General features: G+C 42.0%; 1 protein-coding gene across 1 annotated transcript; it reads left to right on the top strand.

Moving 5' to 3' along the window:
* The first annotated feature begins 133 nt into the window (after positions 1 to 133).
* On the top strand, positions 134 to 11,274 carry LOC131447833 (claspin). Its single transcript, XM_058619913.1, has 24 exons — positions 134 to 371; positions 1,173 to 1,290; positions 1,682 to 2,106; positions 2,396 to 2,545; positions 2,727 to 2,789; positions 2,880 to 2,952; positions 3,052 to 3,154; positions 3,319 to 3,902; positions 3,985 to 4,173; positions 5,166 to 5,326; positions 5,408 to 5,592; positions 5,689 to 5,741; positions 5,856 to 6,049; positions 6,416 to 6,959; positions 7,037 to 7,109; positions 7,223 to 7,307; positions 7,422 to 7,546; positions 7,646 to 7,807; positions 7,937 to 8,058; positions 8,637 to 8,767; positions 8,865 to 8,988; positions 9,370 to 9,452; positions 10,265 to 10,426; positions 10,861 to 11,274. The coding sequence occupies exons 1-24, from the start codon at positions 345 to 347 to the stop codon at positions 10,978 to 10,980; spliced, it is 4,056 nt and encodes a 1,351-aa protein (XP_058475896.1). The 5' UTR covers positions 134 to 344; the 3' UTR covers positions 10,981 to 11,274.
* Positions 11,275 to 11,999: the final 725 nt, after the last annotated feature.

Genomic DNA, 11,999 nt, shown 5'->3' with positions numbered 1-11,999 from the left:
TGTTTAGAAAATGCTCCTAATGACTGCGTCGTCACAGTGGGCGGAAACAAATCTTCCGAGCGGACCAATGGGAAAGCGAGAGACGGGAGATTGACACCTCGGTGCAGAAAAACTGCGGGCCAGCTGTCACGGCGCGCGAAAGCTCAAACTGTTGGCTTGTATGGAAGAGGCGGGAGGAAGAGGAGCAGCTCGGCTAAAGCGCTCTCTAAATGTTGCTGTAACGGTCTAAAATAGCCCCTTTTTACGCAGACGTGTATTTATTGACATCTGTTGTGGCTGCCGAGAATTTGTGACGTCGTCGGCTTCTTTTTTATAGAAGAGTGTAAACTAGCCGACGGACAAAGATGAGCCTGCTCGTCTCTCAACAACAGGTGAGGGCAAATGTTCTCAGAGACCACAAAGTACTACCAGTTCTAGAGCACGTTGTTATCAAGTTGTCCTTGTAAGTTAGAGTGAATAAAATAAGATGCATTCACAGTTAAAAAAAAAAAAAAGCTGCAAATGTCGGGTATTGTTAGCTGTGGCTAGGTAGCTTGCTTGCTAGGTTAGGTTTAGCCAGCTGATGTCTGCTGGTTATCGATTAAATCTGTCCTGTCCTGACATGTTACTGTGCTTAAAACTGTCAGAATATGTTTATATGTCGTTTGTAATTCGCGGGATTGTTAACTTGACTTTACATCCTTCATCCTAAGTGTGTTCTTTTAAAGGGAAATCGCATGTAGCAGTGTGCAAAGAGTGAAAGGAAGCCATGTTTTACCTTCTGTGCTTATTGTTCTGGGTGCGACCTCCATGTTTAATGTTAACTTATAATTGAGGAAACTACCCCATTTATTCATTTATTTCAGAATGAAATAGACTCATACAATTATAATATTTTATAAAAATCTAGGAAGAAGTTGCACTGTTATGAATAGATGCAATCTAATCTTCTTTTGACATGTCAATAATGTATGTTGGGTTTGTTTCTTGAAAGTGCAGCCCTAGTGTTTTACAATAAGTCACTAAGAGGTACAATTCAAGCTGTATTGTGCATTTGGAACATAATCTATTACTGTGCTGCCTCTTTTTTTTTTACTTTTACTAATAATCATATAACATCAGAATACACTGCAGTGCTCAAATGCCACAACAAAAATGGTGGTTGAATGATGTTTCTGTGTTATTGGTCACAGGCTGAGGAGCTTCCTGCTGTGGCCCTAACAGCAGCAGAGAGCGATTCAGACAGCGGGGTGGGCTCTCCAGTGGAGGAGATGGTCACGGAGACGGCCAACAATAAAGAGGAGCTTCCAGGTGAAGTAACACAACAATAGAATGTAAATGAGAAATCCATTCAGGTTAGTGACAGTGAAGTAGTAAAATATACAAATTAGTAACAAGTTTAACCAGGTTACTGATCTGCATTTTGTTGCTGTTGTTTCCGCTTTCTTCTTCTTCTGACTTATTTTGTTTTTGGCTTGTTTGTGATGTCACAATTCAGACAAAGGTTCCTTTTAGCGGGTTCACCCATCTTCAAAAATCCCAGATTATACTCCTTAATTTTAGTGTGAAAGAGGCTCAAAATGAGAGAAAAACTATCATAATTTCACAGTGCTTGACTGAAAGAAACTTGCCTGTAACATCTCAAACTTCATTATTCCTATTTTGAAGTTTGACTGTTAATAAAATGTTACTTTGCTTCCAGATTCTGATGATGATGATGAAGCTATCACAACTCACAGGAAGCCTCGACGTAAAGCCATTAGAGACAGTGACAGTGAGGAGGAGGCTGCTGCAGAGGACAGTGTCCACATGGCTGAGGCTCTGGTTTTGTCTGCTTCCAGCGGAGAAGAGATGGAGACAGGTGAGGCTAAAGAGGAGGACAAGAAGACAGGAAAGGGGACACAGAAGAGCAAGAGAATAAGCAGAGCGCCGATCGACAGTGAGGACAGTGAGTCGGAGCAAGGGAAACAAGGAGTGACGGCGGAGGAGCATGATGAGAAAAAGGAAGCAAATTCAAAGGAACGCAAGAAGAGGGAGAAGAGCCAGAGGAATCGAGAGAAGAAGGAGAAACGAAGCAAAGCAGTGGAAAAACTGAAAAAGAAAGAGAGGGTCTCTGTAAATGACGAGGTATGTGTGACTTGGTGTTTCTTTGGTACATGTTCTCTGCCATTCAGCTTTTGTACACAGAATCACTGATTTCTACTTTTATCTTGACGGCACTTACCCGTGTAATGTACTTGACGTCCTCATGAAAGTACTTTTTTACTTTCTATATTAAATGCATGTTTAGGTTCATGTCACTGTATGTTTTCTTAAGCATGGTTGTTTTGTGATTTGGTTTCTTTTTGAGAAAATTAAAAAAACTTAATCTTAAAATTGGGATACAGAAGATGAAAAACTTTTCCTGTTTCCTCAGGACACTCTTCCTCGGGCTCTGAACGACAGCGGGTTTCTGCTGGGTGACACGGATCTGTTTGACACCGGTCTCAATGATGATGACGAGGAGGAGGAAGAGTCCCTGGACGCTATCCGAGCTGCGGTCAAGCACAAGATGAAAAAACACAAGGTATGTAACCGATGATTTGAAATTGTAAAATCAAGACTTAATTATCACAATGATTTTATTTATGTGCTTGTGTTAAATGTTAATGAGAACTGTATTTTAAAAGTGAGACTGCGTGTGGTCTGACACTTTGGAGATGCTGCTTGAAAGGCTGTTGTGTGATCATTGTTAAATGTTAATGCAGGAACCTCTCCAGGATGAAGAAGATGAGGAAGATGAAGAGGCACCAGTGAAACCTCAGCGTGAGGTATGTAGTGCCAAAATGCTATTTTTTCTCACAATGCTATAAAGGTAATACAAAACTTGAAACTTTATTTTCCACGTGTGATGTTTTTAGGAGAGGAAAGCTGCACGTGCCAGCAAGGAGGCAATGAAACATCTCCACAGTGAGTCTCAGAGGCTGGTCAGAGGTCAGTAAGAATTACTTTTTCTGTTTTTAATTTTTGGATTATCCTATGAAATGTATGTTACTGACACTACATTGCTGACATGTTCTTCTGCCTTTGTAGAGTCCACTCTGGGCCTGCCCTACCATATGCCTAAGCCTAAGACCATCGACCAGTTCTTTAAGAAGAGATCCAGACCCGAGGGTCCTGCCATGGCTTTACTGAAGTAAAGACAACAGTTAACACAAAAATATGCAAACCCGACAAGCCAAACATGATCTGCTGTCACAATCTTACCCAAAAAGTGTTATTTTATAGTATTTTAAAGTTATGTTGAAAATGTTGTTAAAAAGGTTAAAAATCTGATTTCATTTGATTTATTTTCATTAGATCCACAAAATATTCAGCTATGATGTTGAAGACGCCAGCGGTTCCTCCTCCCCCACCTCCCCCAAACCCACCTATGGAGCCCCAACAGCCGACAACAGAACAGGAGCCGTCTCTGGATCTTTCATGCACTCAGATTCAGCCTTTATCTCACCCAGCCGCTACCTCCTCACCCCAGCAGGAGAGCCACAACCAGGTCAGAGAAGAAACGACAAGCTCAGACGCCAACCAGGAATCTGGCCCGATGCTTTACCTCTCTGAGAGTCTGCAGGAATCATTCAGAGCAGATGATGTTGTGAAAACTATGAATGACTTTGGGGAGGAAACCTCTGCTGTCCCCACAGAGCAAAGCCAGACTGCAGTCACGTCTGAATCTGAATCCCTGCTAATGCAGCCTGTATCTGTGGCTTCTGTGGAGCCTATAGCTGATTCTTCATTAGCAGCCACTTTAAAACAGCAACCCTCCAAGCCCAAGAAGGACAAACTGGCCAGACTGAAGGAGCTTGGTCTGGTCCCCCCACCTATTCCTAAACTGTGTCCAGATGATGGAGCCTTTGTTCAGCTTGAGCCCCCGCAGCTCAACCCCGGTAAGTTGTGATTCTTTTAAGGATTTTAAAAGCTCTAGTACAAGAATGTGCCCAATTAACCTTGGTGTCCTCCCTCAATCAGGGGTGGTGGCTTTAAAAGAGCGATACCTACGTCAATTCAAGGTTCCTGCAAGGCCCCAAGCAGAGCGCACCATGCAGCTCAACATCGTCCGCAAAGACAGCACCCCGTCTGGACAGGAAGAGTTACACACGGAGTCGGTCACTGTCACTGTGAGGGGGGAAGCAGATGAGCCAGTGCCAACAAAGCCTGGTAAGGATTCATGTGGGAATTGCATGATGTATTACTTTGTTTAATTTTGTAAATTTAAATTTAAAAACAGCCTCCTCACCTATTTTATTTTACTTTTACTGGGTGTCTGCAGATCCTTAAGAGCAACAATGAATCCTTCAGTCTGGTATTTGAAGGTCTTAAAAATGCCAATGACACAATAAACTAGATATATTATTTTCTTTGGAAATCTCTGTAAAGAATTTGGCGTTTTATTAGGCAAGTACAAAAAGACTGTAAACAGGCCCAGGAATGAGGAGCATGAAAACAGAAACTATGGGGTGAAAAATGATAGAGAATAAAGCTGTTATTGAGCACAGATATGAAGGTTGCTTTGATGTCTCAGTCTCATATTAGGTTTGACTGTTCACTCACCTGACCGACTGACCCTTCATTTGCTTTTCTGTCTTTTTGGAAATCGTCCCGCTCAAAGGTTGCCCCATGTATCGATTGTTCTGCTAAGAACCTCCTACTTGGCTCATACCCTGTTCTATCAAAAGTAAATTGACAGTTGGCATCATCTGCTGGTTTGGAAATGCTACAGAATCCCAGAAAAACACAGTGATATTGGCCGGCAAACTCTCATCTGATGGACAATGATGCCTTCCCCCCTCATTTACCAAAAACGGATCCAAAATGTATTTTATTCCACAGGCTGTACATTTTTTGAGGATTTTAAGGACAACTAGGATGTCCAGATGGCCTCCACTAAGGCATTATGGAAATAGAAAAGTTGTGATGTTTGTTATTGGTTTTAAAATGCCCAGTGATTGCAGCAGGAAACCAATTTCCATATAAAGTGTCTATCTAATAGCAAGCAATTTTCTGTGCCGGACAGGTGGGCCTCGATTGTTAAACTGTTTCACATTTACTTACAAAGAAGGGGCCAGGGGAAAAAATAGGGGATTTGCACAAGCTTTCGTGAGAGAATTGTGATGTTTCTTAACTTGGCATCTTCTGGTCTTTTTGTGCAGGGGAAAAGCTCTTGACTCTGAAGCAGCGTCTGCTGCTCGCCATGGCTCAGCGGAGGAAAGAGGAGAGGGTGCGCAGGGCCGAGCTGAACCGACTCGACAATGAAGACTGCGCTGAGGAAGAAGAGGAGGAGGAAGAGCTAACAGACTCTGAGGAAGAAGAGGTAAGACGATTTTTTTCCTTTTTTCACTACAGTTTATACAGCCGTTTGTTCTTGCGTCACATCTGATCTTCTCTTTCCAAGGGTGTAGAAGACTTACTGGGAGGTGATGATGGGGAGGAAGATGATAAGGATGAGGAGGGCAGCGTGTCTCGTAGTATCAGGAGCCTTTCTCCCGTGGCACTCACTGGACCCTCACCGACTCCGGATCTTGTTAACACAGACAGCACACTCATGCTTTTCCCCGGGAACTCCTGCTCTCGCACTGGGTACGTTCGTTTGGCATTTCTGGTCGTGTTATCTTCTATAATTGTATGTTTAATGTACGTAGTTTCTAAATGTATTTTTATTTTTTTATATTTTAGTGACGGCATAAGAAGGTCTGGTCCCTCTGGACAGTACAGCAGTAATAAGATGGGTGAGTTCACTGCTTTTGTCTGTACACTCAAAACAGATGTTATTGACTAAAAAAGAAAGAAAGTGCTTTAAGCACGGGTATAACGATTGTTTTTGTTGACGCTCTTGTCTCCAGAAGAGGACGACTCTCTGTCCCTGGTAAAGGACAACAGCCACAACAGCAGCTTTGAGCTTGCAGGCTCCATGATTACATCCTATCAGCCAGTCGATTATCAGCGCTCCACAGGAAGAGGCATCTCCAACTCCTCCGCTTTCCGCTCATCTTCCCCCTGCCTCTTCAGGCCTAGCTTCCTCTCCTCTGCTTCTAAGGTATTATATAAAAAAACATTTCAGTTTGTTCACTACTTATTATGAGTATTAAAATTATAATATCACGGTTTTCCTCCCTAAACTGTGTGGGTTAATCGTAAATGCAGAGTTCATCCAGATTGAAAAAGCACATGTAGAAGAGTCGGATAAAGATTTGTGTCATAATTGAATTGGTTTACTGATTAAAAGGTTTATCAGGGTCCTGGAAATCCTTGAAAGTTCGTCAAGGCCCATGATAGTTTCAGAAAATCACCCTAAATATACATTTACATTTACAATTGTAGAGAAATTAGCACAAAATAAAGGAGAGGAAGTAAAGACAAATTTCGTCATAGGCTTATTTGTTCTTTTACCCCCTCTCCTCAGAGTTCAGGGAAACTCTCCGAGCAATCTCTCTGCCTCCCTGTCGAGGACTCCCAGGACCTCTACGCTCCTCCGTCCCCTGGTGCTGACTCCGGGCCTCTGGGTGCAGTTGCCTCCGTCACTGGTCTGGGAGGAGACTCCCACGGTCACTTTTCTTTGGAAGACGACACGCATTCACAGTTGCTTGACGCAGACGGCTTCCTCAATGTGGGGGCCCGCCCCGGTGCACCTCACTCCCACAAGAGACGGTTGATCCTGGACAGCTTGGATGAAAACGCGATGGACGCCAACATGGGGGAGTTGTTGGGCTTGTGCTCCGGTGTCTTTGCGACGGCGGCGGCAAGCGGTTCCAGTCGGAGGGCAGCCCTCGGGTCAACGCAAGAGGACGAGCTGCTGGGTTTGTGTTCTGGAGCGTTTCCACCGACGCAGGCGGAGGGTGAGGAGAAGATGGAAAGGGAGGAGAGTAAAGAGGGAGGACAGGATGAAGAGTCTGAGAGTGGCATGGAGCAGCTGCTGGGACTGTGCTCAGGAAAATTCCCAAGTCCAGGTAAGTCCAGGAGTGTGTGCAGCCATTTGTGTTTAAAATATTCAGATAAATTGTTTTACATTACTTATTTCTTTCAGTTTCACATAAACAAAACTGTTCTTTTCCACCAACCGGAGGTTCTGCTCACAAGACCTCACCAGCAAAAGACAGGTACAGTACAAAGGCCTCATCATCTAAAAGTCTTTGTGTCCTTTAACTCAAGGACTATTCTTTGAATATTTATACGCCATGTTGGACTCTAACGGTCGTACATCTCTGTACAGTGAAAAAGAGGAAGAGCTGCAGGAAGAGGAGGAGGAGGATGAAGACTGTGAGTTCCGGCTGCTGTCAGACATAGAAAGTGAAAAGGTAAAAGAAAATAATCCGAAAACATAAACCTCAGTGTAATACAGTTGCTACATACAGTTATTGAGGCATAAACCAATTGTGTAGATATATAATGCAAATGATGTGGCTTTACAGGAGGATGAGGATGATGGCGGAGAGGAGGAAGAGGATACTGGTGAGGAAGACGGTAATGACATAGAAGAGGAAGAGATGGAGGGGGTGTTTGCTCCCCGTCCGGTCAAGAAAAAGAAAAAGAAAATGTAAGTTTTAATATCCTTATCCTGTGTTTTTCACCCTTTCATGTGACGTGTGACATCAGGACAGCACAGGTTGTAATTGCTTCTCTTCTTTGATTACAGGCGCATGATGGACTACCTGGACTCGGAGGCGGAGCTGTCGGGCAGTGACTTGGGCAGCGATGACGAGGACGCCGACGGGGGGAGTGAATACGAGGAGGAGGAGCTTCTGGAGGAGCTTCCCTCTGATGAAGAGCTGCAGGATCAGGTCAACAAGATCCACATGTGAGTGGCAGCTGCTTTTACACCATGTTTGAGGGAGACACTGTTGTTATTACGCCGGCCTCATTTTCCCTCGTGTTTCTAGAAGTGCGACAAAGACTTGAGTAATGGTTTATATCTCTGTTTTTAAAGGAAGCACATACTCGATGACGACAAGCGTCGTCTGAGACTCTACCAGGAACGCTACCTCGCCGATGGTGACCTGCACTCCGACGGCCCGGGACGAGCTCGTCGTTTCCGCTGGAAAAATATCGGTGAGTTTCAAAGATGAAGAAATAAAATCCTTGAATGTTGCTCTTGCAGCAGATCATCTGCCTCCATCTTGCCCTCTCCCTCGTGTCCTCTTCTCTCACAACAACTGTTCAAATGTCCTCTTTAACATCCATGAACCTTCTCTGTGGTTTTCCTCATTCATCAACAGTCTAATATAATCCCTATCCCTCCTCTGCATGTGACAAAACCATCTTGATTCTTTTACTTTATTTCCAAACCGTTCAACCTGAGCTGTCCCTCCAAATATTCTCATTTCAACTCAGCATCTTCAGCTCTTCCACCTCCAGCTACACTAGAATTAAACCCTTGAAGACCATATGATGTCTGAAGAATTTGGCCTTAATTTACATCCATACATTAAGTAAAATTCATAACTACCTGCCTACAATTACCAAGTAGCTCGTCTGAAATTGCTTTAGTAAAGAAACCTGAAACACAACTGACTGTACATACAGTAACTATGTTCAACTAGCACAGGACTAGTAAATACAGAATAGACCAATTTAAACCTCTTACAGTGTTTTAATTTCAGCGTCTCTGTTTGAATCTTTATCTCCAGATGATGGTTTAGACATAGACAGGATGGGACCAGAGGGCGAGGAAGATGAGGAGGAAGACGAAGGCGCCGACCCGAGTGAGGTTCAGAGGAGGAAAGAGAGACTGGAGCGAGAGCAGTGGCTCAGAGAACAAGTAAGTGGTTCTGTAACTGTGTGTTTTTAAAGGGTCCTGTGCACCAGGATGTCAGGAATTATGAATTTAAAATTCATATTTGAATGTTTTGTTACAGTCGGAACAGAAGGCCAAAAAAGATGAAGAAGATGTGGATGCAGATGACGAAAGGATTGCAGATGAAGACAGTCATTTTATGAAGCTGGCCAAGAAGGTGACCGCCAAGACTCTGAAGAAGAAAGGTCAGTATCACTGTCTCGTCGACAATATCGTATCGTTCATATCGTAAAGGAGAAAAGAAAATTCAAATATCACAAACTTGTGTATCTGCCGATACCATTATTGATACAATACAGTCATTTTAGAGCTTTTTGTGCTGGCATTCCATACTATTTCAAAGACAAATATTCTTCTCTCTTGAAGAAGAACTAAATGCGACTCATGACTCGGCTAAAATGCTGTTGGTAATTGATTTTTGACCCTTTTTTCACAATAAAACTAAACAAAAAAAATAATAAAGAGTCATTTGAAGCTACTGTATGTTCTGTCATTATATTGGGAGGCTATGAAGATTGAGTGGTTACATTACTAAACTATCTTTCATCATTTTTCTTTTAAACCAGAACCTGCTGTGGTGCCACAGCCAGAGAAGAAGACGACATCATCAGCTCTTAATCCTTTCCAGAGACCTGCACCGTCGTCACAGGTACGTCATAGTTTAGAAAGCTGAATCATGGGGTGAATGCTGTGTGAGCTCTGCCTAAAGTGACAGTTTTTGCAATGTCTGCTCGCATTTCTTAGCCGATCATCGTCAAAGTCGGAACTTTGTTAAAGTCGGAACTTTGTTAAAGTCGGAACAATGTTAATTGAAACATGCTTGATTTTTGGATAAAGCACTTTGAAAGTGTTAGAAATTGTAATTGTATACATTTTTACAACAAATAGCTCAAGTGTCTGACGGATAACTTGTTTTGAAACATAAACCGTATGTGTTTCCTTTAGATTTCCTGTCTCCTTTCACAAAACACAATTTTGGTTGCTTATAGCACAATTCCATCTCTTTTAATGTGATGAAAAAACTGAAATAATCATTTTTGAGTGTGCTCACAGCAGTAAGAGGCTGAAATATCTTCTTTTTTTTTTAAGTGCTTCACTATATATGAAATATTGTAAAAACCCTGTTTTGAGTCGAGCTGCATACAAGTGAGACGGTAGTTCTTGCATAAATGTTTTTGTTTTTCTTGAACAGGGATTATATCACTTGTCATCTGATGCTGTTTTATTCTGAGAAAATATCTGGATGTTTCTCAGAAAAAGCGTTTCCCTCAGGTCAATGGAAGAGTTTGCATTTCCGAGGTTGTAAAACTAATGTGACAAAAGAGTAAACTGTGACTCGGACATGAATTTTCTGCCCTTTGATCAGTGAAATAAAGCATCCAAACATGCTGCTGCATGAGGTGTGAGTGATTTATTACCTCTATATATGATATTGATCAAGCAAATACTGACGTCTTCCAGGTGAGGAGAGGTTCCCTCCTGAGTCAGCCTCAGTCGATGCTCCAGAAACTGGCCTCCATCTCAGATGGGAATCCTCTGGCGCCGAGAAACACCCGCGGCTTCCTGTTTCAAACTCTTTCCCCCGAGAAGGACGGCGCGACATCGAACGCACCGCAGAAACAGGTGAGTGAGAGAAATGGCACAGCAATGAATTGGTGGTTCAGTAAGAAGTTGGCTCAAAAAAAGGAAGGAAAATATTGAAACTGTCAATTATTTAATTGACATAAAGTAGTTTAAAGTTGAAAATCAGTCTTTCTTTACAATGATGATCATGAACGGTGCCAAAAATAGCACAAAAACAAATACTTGAGTGTGATAATCATGTGAAAGTGATGGGGGGGTTAATATTGTTGTCATTCTATAAACAGACTCTAGGTGGAGCCAAAGCCCAACACTCTTATTGAATCCTATTGTGTAGCGATGGCTACAATAAAGTGTTTTTCTAAACATCCTTCATTTATTGCCAGAATATACAAGGAAAAAACGGAAAAATTACAATAAAATGAATTGCTTTTTACTGAAGTCCTATTTTCCTGTTGCGGTTGTTTTGTCGTAAGATGATGAAGAAGAGGGGACAGGCAGAGGCTGTGAAACCCGCAGCAAAGAGGCTCCGCAAAGACGACAAAGCTGCAGGACAAACAAAAGGCCCACAGCGGAGCATCTTCAACTTCCTGTAACCCTGACCACACTGCACGCCTGTGCAGGTTCTGACCAGCTGGGAACGGACAGAACCTGCAAACCCACATCCACTATTTCACCATCCAAGACTTGAAAAACAGAGCGTGTCGGTCACGTGGTCACTGGTCACACGTTTACTTGACTTGATTTGGACTGTCATTGCAGTTTGTCCGTTTAAAATGTTTTATCATGTAAATATGATTAATTTTTTTAAATGAAAGGTTTTTTAGTTTTTTTTGTATGATTTTAAATGTATTTGTTTTACAGTGTAAATAAAAGCGTATTTTAAGACATCGCTCAGGTTGTGTCTTTACAACAGAAATGACAGGTGTTTAGAAAATAATCATTAAGGGAGTTCTGTATGTCTTAAATTTTAATTGTATAGTCCAGCCTACTAAATGAGCTAAAGCTCAGAATGTCTTTTGTTTAATACTTTGATATAGATTTTTAATAATATAATAACTGATTTCTGGGCCAATGTTGATACCAATGGTTGATATTGGCTGTGTTTTTTTGGCAGGAACACTAACTATTATAAAAAAAAAAAGCTCTTCACAATCACCAATGTAGTCAGGGGCGTTTTCTCAGTGGGGTAAATGTTCATTGTTCGTATGTTTTTACCCCTTTTGTGCGACATGTAATTGTTGCAAGTTACATGATCTGCAGATATTCATGAATGTACACTTTTATCAAACCTCAATTCTTACAAAGGCCTTAAAAGATTATGTTCTTTGCTATTTAAACATACTGCTGAGGCAAATCAATTATATCCACCAGAATATGAGGGCAATGCCGTCAGTGTTGCCCTCCTATTCTGTTTTGTTTCCTAGAAAAACCCTCAATACAAATACATTAAATGACCTTAAGTACAATCTCAAAAAATAAGATTATTTTTAAGTCAGTGAGTGTAGTCCTGTTAGCAGACCAGTCCAGTAACAACAAGGTAAATATTGGCTAATACTGAGGCACAACAGATACACTATTGCATCCCTGAAGCTGTTTATCTTTGAGGAAGCTG

Source organism: Solea solea, chromosome 20 (assembly GCF_958295425.1).
Source record: "Solea solea chromosome 20, fSolSol10.1, whole genome shotgun sequence".
In the NCBI taxonomy this organism is placed as follows: domain Eukaryota; kingdom Metazoa; phylum Chordata; class Actinopteri; order Pleuronectiformes; family Soleidae; genus Solea; species Solea solea.
The sequence above is the reverse complement of the archived record's forward strand: the minus strand, read 5'-3'. Positions and strand labels throughout refer to the sequence as shown.